Raw genomic sequence first — 15,324 nt, 5'->3', positions numbered from 1 at the left:
GCTGGACAGTGCTTTAGCAGTGGCCGGTCTCAGGCCGCACACAGCGCTGCGGCCCCGGGGGTTTGTGTTATCGCTTGTATTTGCTGCAGGGCAGCAGAAAGCGGGTCGCTCTTGAAAGGCTGCCCAGTGCCATCAGCCACCCCAGGGCATCCCAACACCGAGACACCGCCTCCCCGGTTTATCCCTCTGAGCGTGCATCTCTCCTAAACCCATTCCCTGTCAGAAAACGCGCCCCGGGGCCTACAGCGCCCCCCCTCGATGCCGCGGGGCCCGGCTCCCGCCGGCAGAGGCCTCACGGCGCACGCACACGCCCTAACCGCCCTGAACCACGGCTCTGCGCCCCAGAACCGGAGGGGGGGGGGGGCGGGGGGGGGAGGTGGGTTGCCCCGGACCCGGAACACGCACCGGGGGAGGAGAAGGGAGGAGAGCCCGGCCGGGCCGCCCCCGCCCCCCGCCCCGCTGCCGCGGCGGCTGCGGCGGCGCTGCGGAAGCGGGCGGAAGTGACCTCATCGCGCAGTTCCCGCCCGCCCCTCTCCCTCCTCCCGCCCCGGCGGCGGGTGGCGGGTGGCCGGTGAGTGCCCCGGGGGTGCGGCTCCCCGCGGCCCAGCGCAGCCGGCGGGGGATGGCGGCGCCTCAGCTGCGGCGGCTGCGCCAGGCCCCGCGGCACCTGCTGGTCTGTGAGAAGGGCCACGCGCGGCACGCGCGCTCGCGGCACGCGGCGCACGTGCGGGACCACGCCTATAACTGCCGCGTGAGTGAGTGCGGGCGGGGCTGGGGGCGCGGGGGGTGGCGGTGTCCGCAGCCCCGGCGAGACCGGAGCAGCCCCGGCCCGACCGGAGCAGCCCCGGCCCGGGCGGGGGGCGCGGTGCCTTCCCCTGGCGGCGGTGGGGCGCCTCGCTGGTGCTGCGCCTCGTGCCAGGCCCTGTTCTGGAAGGTTCCGCCGGCCCGGCCAGAGGGGGCCCGCGGGCCTCACGCAGGGGACGCAGGGACATCAGCTCGGTGGGCTCAGGCAGCGCCTCAAGGAGCCAGAGGCCGTGTGGGCGCGGGCTGAAGAGAGGAGGGAAGGCCGGGTGGTGGAGGTGCCAGTGCCCTGTCAGCGGGGCAGGGGAGCGGTGAGGGGCTGGGGGGCTGTCCACGCGGAGGAGGGCTCAGCCGGAGCCTGGCTGCAGGCGGGCCCTGGAGGCCCTCTGACATCCTGGCCCTGCTTCTGCTGGTGTGTCGTGTCTTGCCAGTGTGTCGTGTCTTGCCGTCGTCACCTGCATCGCTTTGGACAAGTTAACGTTACGAAGTTTGCTTTTGCCAGCTCGCCCTGCTTGCTTTGACTGTTGCAGGTTTCAGTCAGCTCATCTTGCTGTTCCCCGAGTGATTTTTTTTTTTTTACCAGCTAATCAGAAAACACGTTACTTGTGTGGCAGGTAGCCCATCTCTCAGTTGTTACCTCTCTTGCATGTGCATGCAAAAGGAGATGCATACCTGTTCTCTTGAGAGCTTTTGGAGAAAAGTTGTTTGAGCGATGAAGGGAGAAGGAGCAGGGGGACAGGCTTTTAGGCTGCATGGGCATGGTTGTTGGGAAGGTTGGTATTTGGCCATGTAATAATCTTGTTTTACCTGGTTTCCTGGACTTAAAGAGTTCTCGGGGTCTACGAAAGGCTTTAAACAAAAAGGAAATTCAAGGTAGGCAATTGGACCAAAAGACTGAACGCTGAGCTTAGCAAGAAGAGCTAGGTGCTCATCCCTCTTGAAAGTCAGTTTCCTGCCTTAAATTAGAAGCTTTCTACAGAAGTTGGAGCCTTAATGTGTGCCTTGCAGCTTTTTTTGAAAATTGTAAGCCCATCTTCAAGTTTTGTTGTGATGATCTGTTCAGTTGTCTGACCTCCGAAGTACTCTGCAGAGGAAAACGCACGGATTCAAAAACTAGTTTAAATTCTGCTTTGGTCTTTCCTACTCAGATTACATAAATGCTTAGCCTACATTTGTAGTTATAACTGCTTCTTGCAGCAAGGGCTGAACTAAATGTTCCAGTGTGACGTCAAGCTACATTTATAATGGCGTGAAACAAGGTCTTTAGTGAATTCATGTTATGTGAAATCATGCCTTCGTGTAACACGTCATGCTATTGTATAGAACATAACATGCAAAAAAACACCCAAACTCAAACCTAAATAATCTATTTAGTGTACCAAGAACCTTTCTGCAGATTGTTACATCTTGAAGATGTCTGATACTGTTTTTTTCTTCATCTCATTTAGATGTAATATACTGATGTATTTGAAAAGTAGAATTTTTCTTCTGTATTTCTTGTTTTTCTTCCAGAACAGATTTTACAATATGATTTACGTTACAAATATGTTCCTGACAGGTGTCGTTTTTGATTCCTGAATGTGGCATATTACCTGAAGTGCTGAAAAGTACTGTTGCAGATGTTGGAGAGTACTACCTGGTGAGGAGTTTACCGGTTCATGAATTGGTTGCTCAGGAATTCATTGATGCTTTTGTGAAGAAAGGTAAGGTGGAAATCAGAACATAACAGATGCAATAATAGTGTATTTTTTTTTCATAACACAGTAACATCCATTTATTATTTATTTTGAAAAGTATTTTAAAGGAAGGGAAGGAAAAGTACAAAGAAAATTATGAATTAATTTCTTTATCTGCTTTTTTTCTGCTTTGTGGTGTGTCAGCATTTATTTACACCCACTGGGTCCAAAACTTCTTTGATTGTTCCCTCTTCATTTCTCCCTATTCCATCTTAATTCTGCAAGCCAGCTATCAAGAGGGCTTCCATGTATCCTCACATCTGTTTCTTCTACTCCTTATGATTGTGCAGATTCCTGCAGAAATCAGCTCCCTTCTCCCTTTCTCATTCCTTCATATTTCAACACAGAGTTGTGTTAGCTGTGTTCTATAGCAGGCAAGAGAAAAAATACGTTTGCTCTTTGTTCGTTTTTTGCTAGTATAGCTGTGATGGCTCATTCTTACACAGTAAGAGCAAAGAGGATGTAAAGAAGGATGCAGCCTCTGCCCAGCCAGCTTGCTGCTGCATGTTCGGACCATGCTGTTTTCATGTAGCAGGAGCCACTTGTTTGGCTTATGTTAACTAGTTGTACCCTTCAGATGATTGCCAGGAGAAAAAAAAGTGTTAAAAGGAAAAGAGAGGACACCAGAGAACATGTAGATGAAACGGGAGGATAAGAGATCCATTACTTGCTAAATGTGGGACTCTTTTCTTATTCCCCTCAGTCTCATTCATGTGTTTTTACGCCAGTAGTTTTATGGAAGCAACATTTGTACACAAGAGTTTACAGGATCTGATGCTTGTGTTTTAAAAAACAAAATTGGCTGTGGCAGATAATGCTACAAAATATATTTAGTAATGTGAGCATCTTCCACCTTGTTCTTGTGTGAACTGATAATAGAAATCTGTTTCTGGAAAAAAAAAAAGGTTTTTTTCCATTTGCTGAGTGCAGAAAGTTGCAGGTGGAAAGAAAGCATTTTCATATTGGGATGTATTGTTATCTGTATTATGGGTCCTTTAAAATAGTGCCAGTCCGAGGTTTATAAAAATAATAACAAAACGCTACTTTGCTTGAGAAGATGGAAGAAAGGTAGTTGATGAAAACACAAGGGTTTAGAGTCATTCACATGGTATTTGGCATGTTTGGTTATCTTGAGGTGAGTCTTTCATATTGTCATGTCTGTCTTTAGAGACTGTATATTCTTACGGTTTTCTGCTTTACTGTTAAAGGTTCGTGCTACGCACTTAGCTATAACACAAAAATTGATCAAGATAATACTGCAGCTCTGCTACCAAATGGTATGTTTGGGATTTTTTTGTTTTTAGTAATTCATATTGATTATGGTCTGGGGGGGGGTTTCATTTGGAGTGACGTAAACTGGAAAATGTAATGCTTACTAAACTTGCCAACTTTATTAGAAATATGTTTGAATTAGGAAAATACTCGTTTTGTCTTTTCATTCATGCTGTTGATTTATTTCTTCTAAAAAAATCAGCTTCACTTATGTATAGTATCAGATTGTCAGTGCTTCAAACGAAATTGGAATTGCTACAGAGGATTATTTTTGTGAAAACATTGCATTCCAGCTTCTTATTTTCTGCTGGTCTCAGTTTTCTTTTTTGGTACAAATTCTGTCTTTATCAGCACTGCTTAGGAACACTTTTTAAATAATCGGTGTTTATTCTTTGAGAATTATATTAAAATAGTCCATTTCAGTTCCATCACAGTTTTATGACAAAACGTCATAAACCACTGCTCATCTTAGGTGGGATTTTATATGCAAAGGAAATAACGCTGTTTTGTGCTTCAAATATGTCATCTTATTTCCATCTAACAGTAGATAGATACAATAGAAACGCAAATTGGTCTAGCAGACCTTTAGCCTAAGACTCTGTAATATGTCAGGTGCCTGTAAGGGCACAGTTCTAGCAAGATGGATACTTGGTAGTGACTGCGTTTCTGTGATACAGTGATTACAAGCTATGCACAATTAATGCAGAGACAGCGTTACAGTTCCTGGTGATGTCACCATCTGAAATCTTCAGCAACAGCCTTATTTGTCTGTATTCTATATTATACTGTTGTACGCTAGAACCAAAAAACTGCAGTTGAGAGCTGTTGTCTGAAATTCTGTACCAAGTGGTAGATGTCAGATTTGGTTTATGGATATGGAATGGGAGTCCCAGGGCATATCTGCTCATCACTAATAAATGTAGTTTACTCAATGTGAGTAGTCCCACTGGAGCTGGAGGAGCTGCTTTTGTATGTGTAGTTGAGCAGTGCATGTGTGAATGTTTACTAAATCAGGCCGTGTTGTAATGTAGTGGTCAACCAATGACAGAGCAAGTGCTGGGGGGGACAAGGTGAAAGATTGAGGCAGCGAAGTGAGGTAGTGCAGTAAAAAAGGTATGACTGTCTCAGGAATAGTATTACACTTCTCTTGTCTAGTTCATTAGACCTCTGATAAAAAAAGTGAGTTACATTTTTAAAGGGTTAATTGGGTAATGCATTTAACTGGAACTAAGGAGTCTGGATTACATTAGTAATACCATTGATCCAAAACTAACATCGTGTGAAGTGTACAGTTCTCAGAAGACTTCAAAGGCAACTAGATAGAAAATAATTTTTATTAAAGTTTGTTTTGTTTATAGGAAAACTAATTCTGTCGGTGGATAAGGATACTTATGAGGAACTTGGACTGCAAGGTCGCCCTTCTCAGTATTCTGGCAAAAAAGTAATGAGATATAGTAAGTATTATTTACAACAATGCTTATTTCAGATCTGTCTGTGAAGTGCCTTGTTAGGATGTTAAATCAGCAATGCTGAAACTTCCCTTTCCTTAAAACTGGGTGTTGTCTACATTGTATTTTTCCAGATGCAGATACAAGGACAGCATGAAGAGAAAAAATACTTTTACAGTGTAGTAAAGTAGCTCTAAGGAAACAAATGTTTGATTTTTTTTTTTTTGGCAATGCTGTAAAATTTGTAGCTTCCGGGATTTCATTGTGTTGTTTATACTGACGTGATGTGGGACTCAAGAATGTTTGTATACTGTGCACAGTATCTATGGCTTCCGATCTAAATCGGAAAATACTAAACTGATTAAGGTAGAGGTTGAAATTTGCACACTATACAAAAAAAAGTTCAGTGAAGAGACTCACCCAAGGCTGCTTGCTTGAAAGGGAGAATTGTATTATGTTTGAAATACTTAATATGGTAATGTTGATATACCAAGTACTTGGAAAATGCTGTGGTTTTTTAATAGCTGCAGACAAGACATCCTGAGTGTGATTTTTGTTCATTTTTTTGATAAGTAAGTAAAAAACTTGGAACACCATGCCATGTCAAGTGTATTAGAACTTGCAGTAGTTGGTAAGTAGTTACATAAAAACTTTAGAAGGGGAAACTTCTTATCTATAATAAGAATTTTGGCAAAATGAGACATTATTTTACTATTCAGTTTGTCAAGTAAAATGTATCATGAAATTTCCTTCTGAAAAATAAATATAACTTTCAGCCTGGGACTGATTAATCTAGAAAAAAACAGCTGAAAAAGTGTCATTGCTATATACATTGCTTCTGATGTTAGATATTTGAGCTTTGTTGGTGCTGATAACTTGCCTAATTACCAAGGTATTTTTAAGGTGCTGTTTTGGGACTTCTGGCAGTGCCATTACAAAAGGCACTAGAAGTTAGTTCCAGATTATATCAAAATAAGGACAGCAGGAGGTGAATATTTATTTACATAATGGGGAGCCATATTTGCATAATTAAAGATTTTGTAAAGGCGCTGTATATGTGAAAAGGAAGCTTAATGTTCTTTCGTTTCTTTGTGTTCTTTTAGTTCTTAATGAATTTAATGTTTATTTCAATTGAGTAACAGTGGCTTTTGTACCTTTTTGCAGTTATAACTATTGACCTGACTGATGCTGGCTTTCACCCTGATAGCAAGAAACATAACAGAGTGCTCTGGGCCTTGAAAGAAAAGAAACCTTTAGAATTTGACTTCCTACTGGCTTGGTATACAAATATAGGTAATAAAAAACTAAATGTAAAACTAAAATGTAACTGACATGAAGTCTAAATATTTTTAGTTTACTGTTCTTTCTTAGTGATTGTCCAAATGTGTTTTTAGTGGAGGGAAGAGTTATATTAAAATGTGTTTGGGTAGGATTTTTTGTTTGCTTTGTTTATTTTTTGGGGGAGTGTCTGTGTAACTTCCTACACAGCAGAACGTTTCAGTTCAGGAACACAACAACGATTCATGGGAGATACATTAGTTATTTCCTTTCCTTGTCTATGTTGCACATACTTTCTGTCATAACTTTGCCTTTTTGATAGTGCTGCCTCTTTTTTATAAATTTTTGACCTATATAACCATTATTAATACAATTTTTTTGAATTTATTATTAATACATGTAAGTTGCATATTTGGTGTAGGACTTGAGATGGGGAACTTCCATTTCATGAGTAGTTACAGGACATGTACAGAGTCCCTATTTCTGTCACGGGCCATCTACACATACACACAGAGTTTGCTATTTTACAGTTTTATTCTCAAGCACTTGTTTGAGATTGGAGCAGAGTAAGAGGCTGTTGTTCCAAGAAATTGTCTCAAATCACCTTTCTTTTGGTTATCTACTGTTTTCTAATTACAGTAGTTTTTCTTCTGGGAATTAAGTGTTGTTCTTCTTCTGAGGGTCATTTTCCAAAGTCCTCAGTTGCTTCTGTTACCTCAGAACAGGCTGTATCTAGGGATATGGAGCATTTGCATAGAAGTGACAAAACCTACAGGAGTCTACTGCAAAAAAATGTTTGTCTTCATCATAGCTGTGTAGCTTTCAGTGTGATTCTGCTTTGAGTCTCCACGCTAGTGAAGGGGATGTTAGAGAGGTCCCTGAGGATGCCTTCCCATCTGCTTTTTGCATTGTTACTGTTTCCTGGCACTTCAAGTCTGAGAGGGAGTTAACTGATCTGAGGATATAAAGCTGCTTACAAGCTTCTTTAGCAGTATCCCATGTTTCACTTCAGTCCTTCATGTTTCCCCTCCCCTTTTGAAGTACTGATCATATGACAAGGATCCTTCCTTGTTTGTCATACATAAATTGTTCAAAGGCTTGCAATTCCCATCCTTGTAGTCTTTGGGAAAGAGTCACAGTGAAGGCTGTCGCTACCATAAATGGTGACATAAATCCCCAAGGTGGTGATCTTCAGGCTGAGCTCGCTTGGATTTATTGACCCTGGGTGGAGTGCAAAATGCTTCTAGGGCCGGTGTGTTTCTTATGTTTGTTGCTGCCAGTGTTAGCAGCATTCAGAAAGAATAGCATTCCTTTTCCTCACTTTCTCTTATATCCAAAAAATGGGTCAGGTCAATCATTTCCTGAATATGGAGTTAAATCTTAATGCCTTACTGTGCAGGAATCTTGTGCTTATAACACAAAAGACACGTCCTTAGTACTGACAAAAATAAAACTTTTACAGATTTTTATTAATAGACATGAGGCATCATGTAGAATTCTGCTGGAAGGGGAAGGGGGGCTGTATTTTGTTGAGAGAATTCAAGTCCTCCGTGAACATTTTGCTTGCAGCCTTCCTGCCAGGAACTGCTGTTTCTTGCTATGGTTAGCACTGCTGCAAACTATAAACATTCACGTTGCCCTCCAAAAGCAGGATTTTTTGGTTTTATACCTGTTTTTCCCACTTAATGGTTCTGGCACCAAGAAGAACAAAAAAATGGGAGCATGGAGTGTCTCATGTCTTCAGTGACAGAGGCAAAGCAACATTTTCTTCTCGTTTCTATTGCTGTAATTTCTACGACAGTTTTAAATGTTTCTTGGCTGAAATTCACTCCAAAGAAACTTTGACAGTGTGCCTGGCTGCTGTTGATGTGGAAAGTTATGCTGTAGCTAGAGGAATAGTTCTGTTGGAGTCTTGACTGTAGTCTTTGAGATTTGCTGAAGTTAGAGCTATAGCTGAGGCTTCCACATGCAGCATCCATATAAAATGTATAATTTTTTTATATTTGACTAAGAATTCTAGGGTAGTATTATACACTCTTTGAACCTCTTAGACTGACAAATGCCAATAGGAGGTACAGGCTGAAGGAAGATCATCATTCTAGCAGAATTCAGACTTAAATATGTCTATATAGAAATATTAAATTAACAAGAATTCAGTGGCTGCCTGTCTTTGTCACTGTGCTCTTCGGTACTTAGGCAGCTTCCTCTGAAGGGGTGACTGAAAAGGATCAGGTTAGCCCTCCTTTTTCTACTCCCCCAAGTGATTATCATTGATGAGATAAATATGGGTGATGGAGTTTAGGCAGTCCATAATTTTTGATAGTAAGTTTTGGAAATCGAATTCTGCAGTGAACTGTATCCTATTTTTTAATTTCTTCTCTTCATACGTGCCTTTTCTGCAGTATTTAAATGCTGTTCTGGACTTCAGACTTCTCATGAACAAGGTATTACTTCTTGGTCTCCTAGAGACCCATGGTTACTTTATGAAAACAGAATTACGTTATCTGGAATTGCAGATTTAGGAGAATTCATTCCATGTCAATTATCTTACTGCTTCAAAAAGGAAGTTGGTTAGTATCTCTCAGTTAGCAGTATGCTTGCTTTGGTTAGGTTTTTAGTCTAGGTTAGGTTTTTAGAATTTTACCTGCTGTTTTGGATCACATACTAGAGTTGGAGAAACGTGGCCTTTCCCACAAGTCCATCAAGGTACATCGAACAATGTGGTTTAGTTTCTTTACCCTCTCCCCTTCTTCCTCTCTTCAATCCTTGTCCACCAGACTATCCTAGAATTCATCTTGACATCATTGATAAGTCTGTTCTCCAACCTGCTCGCTTTTCCACTGTTCAGGGAAATACAGTGTCCTGGGATGGCAGACTCCTTAGCCAGATGAATAGGAGTGTCTCTAGTCTTGATGACTAGATGACCTTCCAACTGTATCTTACTGAAGGTGATTTCTCAATTTATTGTAAATCAAGAATTTTGCCATCACAGCTAGGAAGTCACATACGTGGCCTTTAGCAATGGGATAAAACCTCTCAGAAGGTTTCTTACGCGTTCTTGTCCTCAGTTGAGAGAACTAAGAGATCCGCTAACCTGACATGCTGGATAGAGGACTTGAGTTCCTTTTAGGACAATGAAATGGAAAACTTTCTGCAGTTATGAAGCCATGTTCCAGAAGAGTTTAAATGACACTATAGCTTTTTGCAAAGTATTCCTGAGATCTGCAGGTATTTATTCTGTTGGAGTTGTTTGTGATTCTAGAAGCCATGCTGTCTCTAGGAGGCAGTTGTTAGTGAACTAGTGATTCCGAGATCCCTCTAGACACTGAGCCTAGGGAATACTGTCTGAATTCATGTGAGCTTAGTTCCCTCTCCTGATCTTAGAGATGCGTTGTCCTTGTGTACGTCTACCTCTCAAATTGCGATGCCTGAGGAGTTCCTGGAGATGCTGGGCTAGAGATGACCTAATGGTGTAAGGCGTGCATTGCCTTTCTACAGCAGCAAGTACCTGTGCCTGAGCACGAAGGGAATGTATGTATGGGCACTAGTAAGGCAAAATGTTCTCTGGCCTTATGTGTATAGGCACGGGTATACTTGCAGCATGAATGCATTTGCAGACTATTTTGTCTTGGGGAGCAGTTAACGTGTTCCTGTTGCCTGTAATATGCTCCTTTTCAGGAACACTCTGAATTACTCTAATGGGTTCGTTTTATTACTTGCCCAGTTAATTCTGCGTGAATTTTCTATCGACAGATCTGTCCTTGCTAGTTAAATAGTAAATTTACTGAGCTATACTGCATTGCTGGATCTTGTACTAATTTTTATTTCCAAGAAGATAAGCTGAAGGTTCTATGGCTTCTGCCAAAGATAACACCATGTAAGCAGTTTTACACACTGCATTTTCTTGTGTACATATACAAAGGTTTCATGTATTCAGTGTTCCTTTTGTTTAGTAGTTTCATAACATGTTTGTGATGTTGTGTTTTTAAGGTGCAGAGGGATCAACGTTGATGTCATACTTTTCAAAAAACCAAATACAGGCCCTGAAGCCAAAAATAACATTCAGCACGTTAAGGGACTTGCAGTGTCCGGTGTTACAAAGTAATGAACTACAGGGAAAGCCAGATGAGTCCTGCAGTACAGAGGAACTGTTTGAATGGCTGGGCGCTGTCTGGAATCAAGTTAGCTTGTAAGTATTTGAATGTGTTTGATCTTTAAATACCTTTTAAGTACGGAAAGCCACAATTAGTTTTAAGGAACAGTTACAGAAATATATTTTTCCTAATTCTTATTTAAGTGGGAAGTCTGTTACGCATTTAAGCATTTGTTGTAAGTCTTGAATAATTTATCTGTGGTTTTAGGATTTATGTACTGGTTAGGTTGAGACAGAATTAAGTTTCTTTGTAAAGGTTGGTGTGGTGCTGTGTTTTGGATTTGTGACCAAAGCAGTGTTGATAACAGGGATGTTGTAGCTCTCGCTGAGCAGTGCTTACACAGTGCCAAGGCCTTTTCTGTTTCTCATACTGCCCTGCCAGCAAGTAGACTGGGGGTGAGCAAGAGGCTGGGAGGGAACACAGCCACACCAGCACACCCCAGCTGACCAGAGGGGTATCGCACACTGCGTGCTCACGTGCTCAGCAGTAAGAGCTGAGGAAAGGAAGGGTATGAAATGTTCAGAGTTACAGCATTTGTCTCTTCAAGTCACAGTTAGACATGATGAAGCTCTGCTTTCCTGGAGATGGCTAAACATCTGCCTGTTGATGGGAAGCAGTGAATTAATTACTTAGCTTGCTTTGCTTTCATATGCACCTTTTGCTTTACTTATTAAATGGCCTTTATCTCAACCCATGCATTTTCTCACTTTTACCCTTCTGATTCTCTCCCCCATCACATTAGGGGGAGTGAGTGAGCAGCTGTGTGGTGTTTAGGTGGTTAGCAGGGTTAACCCACAGCACCGTGGTGACATCTTGTGTATTAATTGCTTGGCCATTGGTTGCTTTGGTATTGGATGATATATGTAGATACTACTTCTTTGGTACAAGTTTTGATAACTAAGATTTCCTGTAGAAGACTTAAAGTATATTTTAATTGTTTTTTGGGTTTTTCCAGGGACAACACATCATCTAGCTTCTTATCAACCTATTGCTGTCCTCAGCCCAATGTAATGGTGGAAAAAGCTTTTCTGTGCACAATCACAGGCTTTATAATTCCTGAGAAGATAATTCAGTTATTGGAGCAGCTGTGGTAAGGACTGACAGGAGTACATTACTAATGTACACCCATACTCTATAACACTTTAGTTTTAGAAATCACTTTTAGATACTTCTTTTCAGTAGTGCTGTAGGAGGCAAATAGCAAAACACACAAAATGAAGAATTGTTTAAATTAGGAAATGAACTGGAAGCTTAAAATTGGTATGTAAAAAAAAAAAAAACAAAACACACCAACCAAACAAAAAAACTAAAAAAAAAACCCCAAAACCCACATCAACAATACAGAATTCTGGATACTTCAAATTTGAAAATGCCTGTCCTTTATTCGAGTAATTACTTTTTGCTTTTTATCTTAATTTCTAAGGAACAGGGGCTCTGCTGAGCTCTGGCATCTTTTCAGATTCTCCCATCTATGAAATTCAGATGCTGTCAAGTATGTCTGATTTTTAACGAGTGATGGAAAATATGATTGAAATACCTTTTTGATACCAGAAACGGTGTCAAAGGTACTTCAAAGTTGTTATGGCATTACAATAAATTAACTTATATTGAGTTTTTTGAATCAAGTATTGTAACACTGGATAGTGATGAAGGGGGTAGCTGTAGTTCTAATTCAATGCCAAACTACATGATACTAGTGTATCATGGATCAATGTGGTACCTGCCTGTATTTATGTATTGGTGCTACTGACAGCAGGTTCTGGAAGCTCCTTGCTTCATGTCTGAGACAGTGCTTGAAGTGCCTGGTGGCTAATGATTGTAGCACCCACTCATGACAATGTCGCTGCTGCTTTATCTGAAATATGTTCATTACTCTTTGAGCAATTTTCAGGTCTCATGCAGAAAGCCTCCCTAGGCTAGGGCTGGAACACAAGTTTTATTCTCTACTTAAGAGCAGTGGGTAATGTCTGGCTTTGATTATTTGTGATCCTTTTCCTTTCTGGTGGTAAAAGTATTTGTGTCAAGCATAGCCTGACTGTGTTTCTTTGTCTGATCTCTTTTTTTGGCCCTGATAGCAAATGCTCTTGGTAAATGTTCTATTTTTTTGAAAGGCAATGCATGCTGTAGGAAATTCAGAACATCCACTTTACAACTTAGGACTTTTTCTAATTGCTGTAATTGCAGGTTTGCTATTTCTGAATTTGGTGGGAATAATCAAGAGTCAATCTTCTTTCATTTCCTAATGTCTTCTGACAGAATATTTTCTTTTGAAAATTTTTATTATGTACTAAAGCAGGGTGGTTTAACTGTTAATTACAAATTTTCACTAAAGTGCCTGGTTTTGATTTTTTTATTTATTTATTTAACATGCTGTCTATTCCATTATAATTATTGATTACCTTGTCTTCTTCCTTGCAGTTGCTATTTTGGTGAACCAAAACTGGCATACTGGCTGACCTTAACTGTACATGGTTTTGCAGACAGCCCTGTTTCCTGGAGAGAAAGTGAACATGGTTTCCACAAGGGAGGAGAGAACTTGTACAACTTCGTCATTTTTAGAAATCTGGACTACTGGCTTCAGATGGCTGTAGGAACTAATGATGATTGTCCTCCATAAATCTATGGCTACAGAAGAAGTTTTCTAATAATCCCATGTTACACTATAGAAACCTAATAAGATAGGTTTTTTTTATAAAAGTAATTGGGTAAAAAGTTATGTACTAAGAGGCTGTATATTTTTTCCCCATAATTTATAGCCCTTAAACAATGACCTACAATGGAAGGAATGGATTTTTGTTACTTCACTGTCATACAGTGCCTTCTGAAAGACTTGACAATTCTAGCTTTTAAATGTGGTTTTGAGAGTTTAAGGTCTCAGGAATTGACTGTAGGTGCTTTCCTTTTATCCAAAAGTAATTTTGGAATTTGAAACCTAGTTTTACAGATAGCTAGCTAAAATACTGGGGAGGCAAGCTCGTGTTGGGATTTAGTGTTTTCTTTCTTTACATTAAAGATCTGTAAAACCTTCACATTCATGTTTAAGACATTTCAGCCTGCATGTAGTCAAATAAAAAAAGGTGTTCTCCAGAATTTGTAGGGTGGGGAGGAGAAAAAAGGTGAGAAGGAAGTATGTGACAGCGGGAGGAGCACCCATTAAACATGGAAAAAGTAAAGGCTTGCTGACCCACTTTTTGGATTTTACAGATCACAGTTGGTTATCAAAGAAGTTAATTTATATCAGTGGTGCAAAAGGCTGCTACTTGCTTTCTTAATTGACCTCCACACACTCACACTCACACTCACACCCCCACCCCCACCAAATGTCTACTTTTAGAAGTAGCTTGTTCTTGCTTACAGGACAACTCACAGAGCCAAGATTTCACTGTCACATTATTGCAGATGCATTTTTGGGAAGAATGCTATGGCCAATGCAGATTAAGTTAAACTGGTTTTGTTAGCAATAATGCTGGGAGCATAGGCAGCTATAAAGAATCCAGGTTTACTCCTGTTGAAATCCATGAAGGGTTGGATGGTGGTTTGGGGAGGGTTGGGTGGAGGTTATTTGGTTTTTGTTTCATGGAGCAGGTGTGTATCATTAAAGTACCAGTGCAGCGCTTAACTGGAAGTTGTTCACTTGATGGGGTGAGAGATTGGTAGTGGAATTTAGGGCATAGCTGTAGCGGAAACATCAAGATCTTGCATCAGGGTGAGTGCCACAATCATGCAGAAGAAGAAGGACCATGAAAAGCAGTTGAGCTTTCTTTTTTTTGTCTGTTTATTGGCGCTCTTCAGTGAGGAGAGCCATCCTGGATGATTTACTGGATGGTATTTGTTTGTCACATCCCTCTGCTAAACAACCCCTTTTGCACAAGTTTTGTTACACGTTTCATAAACACAACTCTGACAAATGAGTAAACAGTTTTCTAAATCATGGTGTTGTCTTTCAAAATTCTCCTGCTGTAATATGTTTCTGGTAGGTTACCAGGAGCAGAGCTGCCACCTTGTCACATGTACAGACATAGACTCAATCACAAACCAAATGGACAAATCTGGGAAAGTTCTTGGCTTAACGTTCCACTAGTAAACACTTTGCGTGGCTGCCTCAAACATTATGTTTCATTACTATGCCTCAGAAACAAATGGTTTCAGTTGTTGGCTAAAGTCCACTTTTGAAAGTGTCTGTTGAGGGATTATGCCATGTGTCAACTTTCACAAAAGAGACTAGTAACCAGAAGTGTCTTCTTTCTTCCTCTTGATCAGAAAGTTTCTTAAAAGCTTGGGCTTTCCTGGGAGTTAGACTTGCAGCAAAAGTTCTAATACAAAGTTAAAAGTCTTAAATCTGTGAAGAGTTGAATGAAGTCTGTAGCTGCTCCAGTGAATGTGCTTTTCTTTGTCAGATTCTGGTAAAACCTTTTCCCTGACAATGTGTATACCGGGATGCAAACGAGTGTAGTACGTACTGCTTGGGATGTGGGGGGAATGCCATGCAGAAGTGAAAATCTTGTATTGGTGGGTTTGTTTCCCTTACTAAATGAGAGAAAGGAGTGGAAGTCTTATGCATATACTTCATAATAGCCCCAGCAGCAGGAGTGCAGCAGCTGTTGGCCTTGGCTCCGAAATGGCAGCAATAGGACC

At 41.2% G+C, this 15,324-nt stretch overlaps 1 protein-coding gene across 1 annotated transcript; it reads left to right on the top strand.

Moving 5' to 3' along the window:
* Positions 1-523: 523 nt before the first annotated feature.
* RPP40 (ribonuclease P/MRP subunit p40) lies at positions 524-14,620 on the top strand. The gene is made up of 8 exons (XM_055800265.1): positions 524-751; positions 2,360-2,504; positions 3,746-3,814; positions 5,168-5,263; positions 6,422-6,550; positions 10,526-10,724; positions 11,645-11,779; positions 13,108-14,620. Exons 1-8 carry the CDS (start codon positions 623-625, stop codon positions 13,304-13,306), a joined length of 1,101 nt encoding a protein of 366 aa, XP_055656240.1. The 5' UTR covers positions 524-622; the 3' UTR covers positions 13,307-14,620.
* The last annotated feature ends 704 nt before the right edge of the window (positions 14,621-15,324 follow it).

The sequence above is a fragment of the Falco peregrinus genome, chromosome 3, assembly GCF_023634155.1.
Source record: "Falco peregrinus isolate bFalPer1 chromosome 3, bFalPer1.pri, whole genome shotgun sequence".
NCBI lineage: Eukaryota > Metazoa > Chordata > Aves > Falconiformes > Falconidae > Falco > Falco peregrinus.
This window is presented reverse-complemented; position numbering and strand designations above follow the sequence as displayed.

What these genes read in the sequence shown, in the direction of transcription:
- RPP40 (XM_055800265.1), top strand. Translation starts at nt 623, where the DNA reads ATGGCGGCGCCTCAGCTGCGGCGGCTGCGCCAGGCCCCGCGGCACCTG. An exon ending in TGCAGCTCTGCTACCAAATG is followed by an intron (nt 3,815 to 5,167) that starts GTATGTTTGGGA and finishes TTTTGTTTATAG; the next exon opens with GAAAACTAATTCTGTCGGTG. An exon ending in GTCTGGAATCAAGTTAGCTT is followed by an intron (nt 10,725 to 11,644) that starts GTAAGTATTTGA and finishes GGGTTTTTCCAG; the next exon opens with GGACAACACATCATCTAGCT.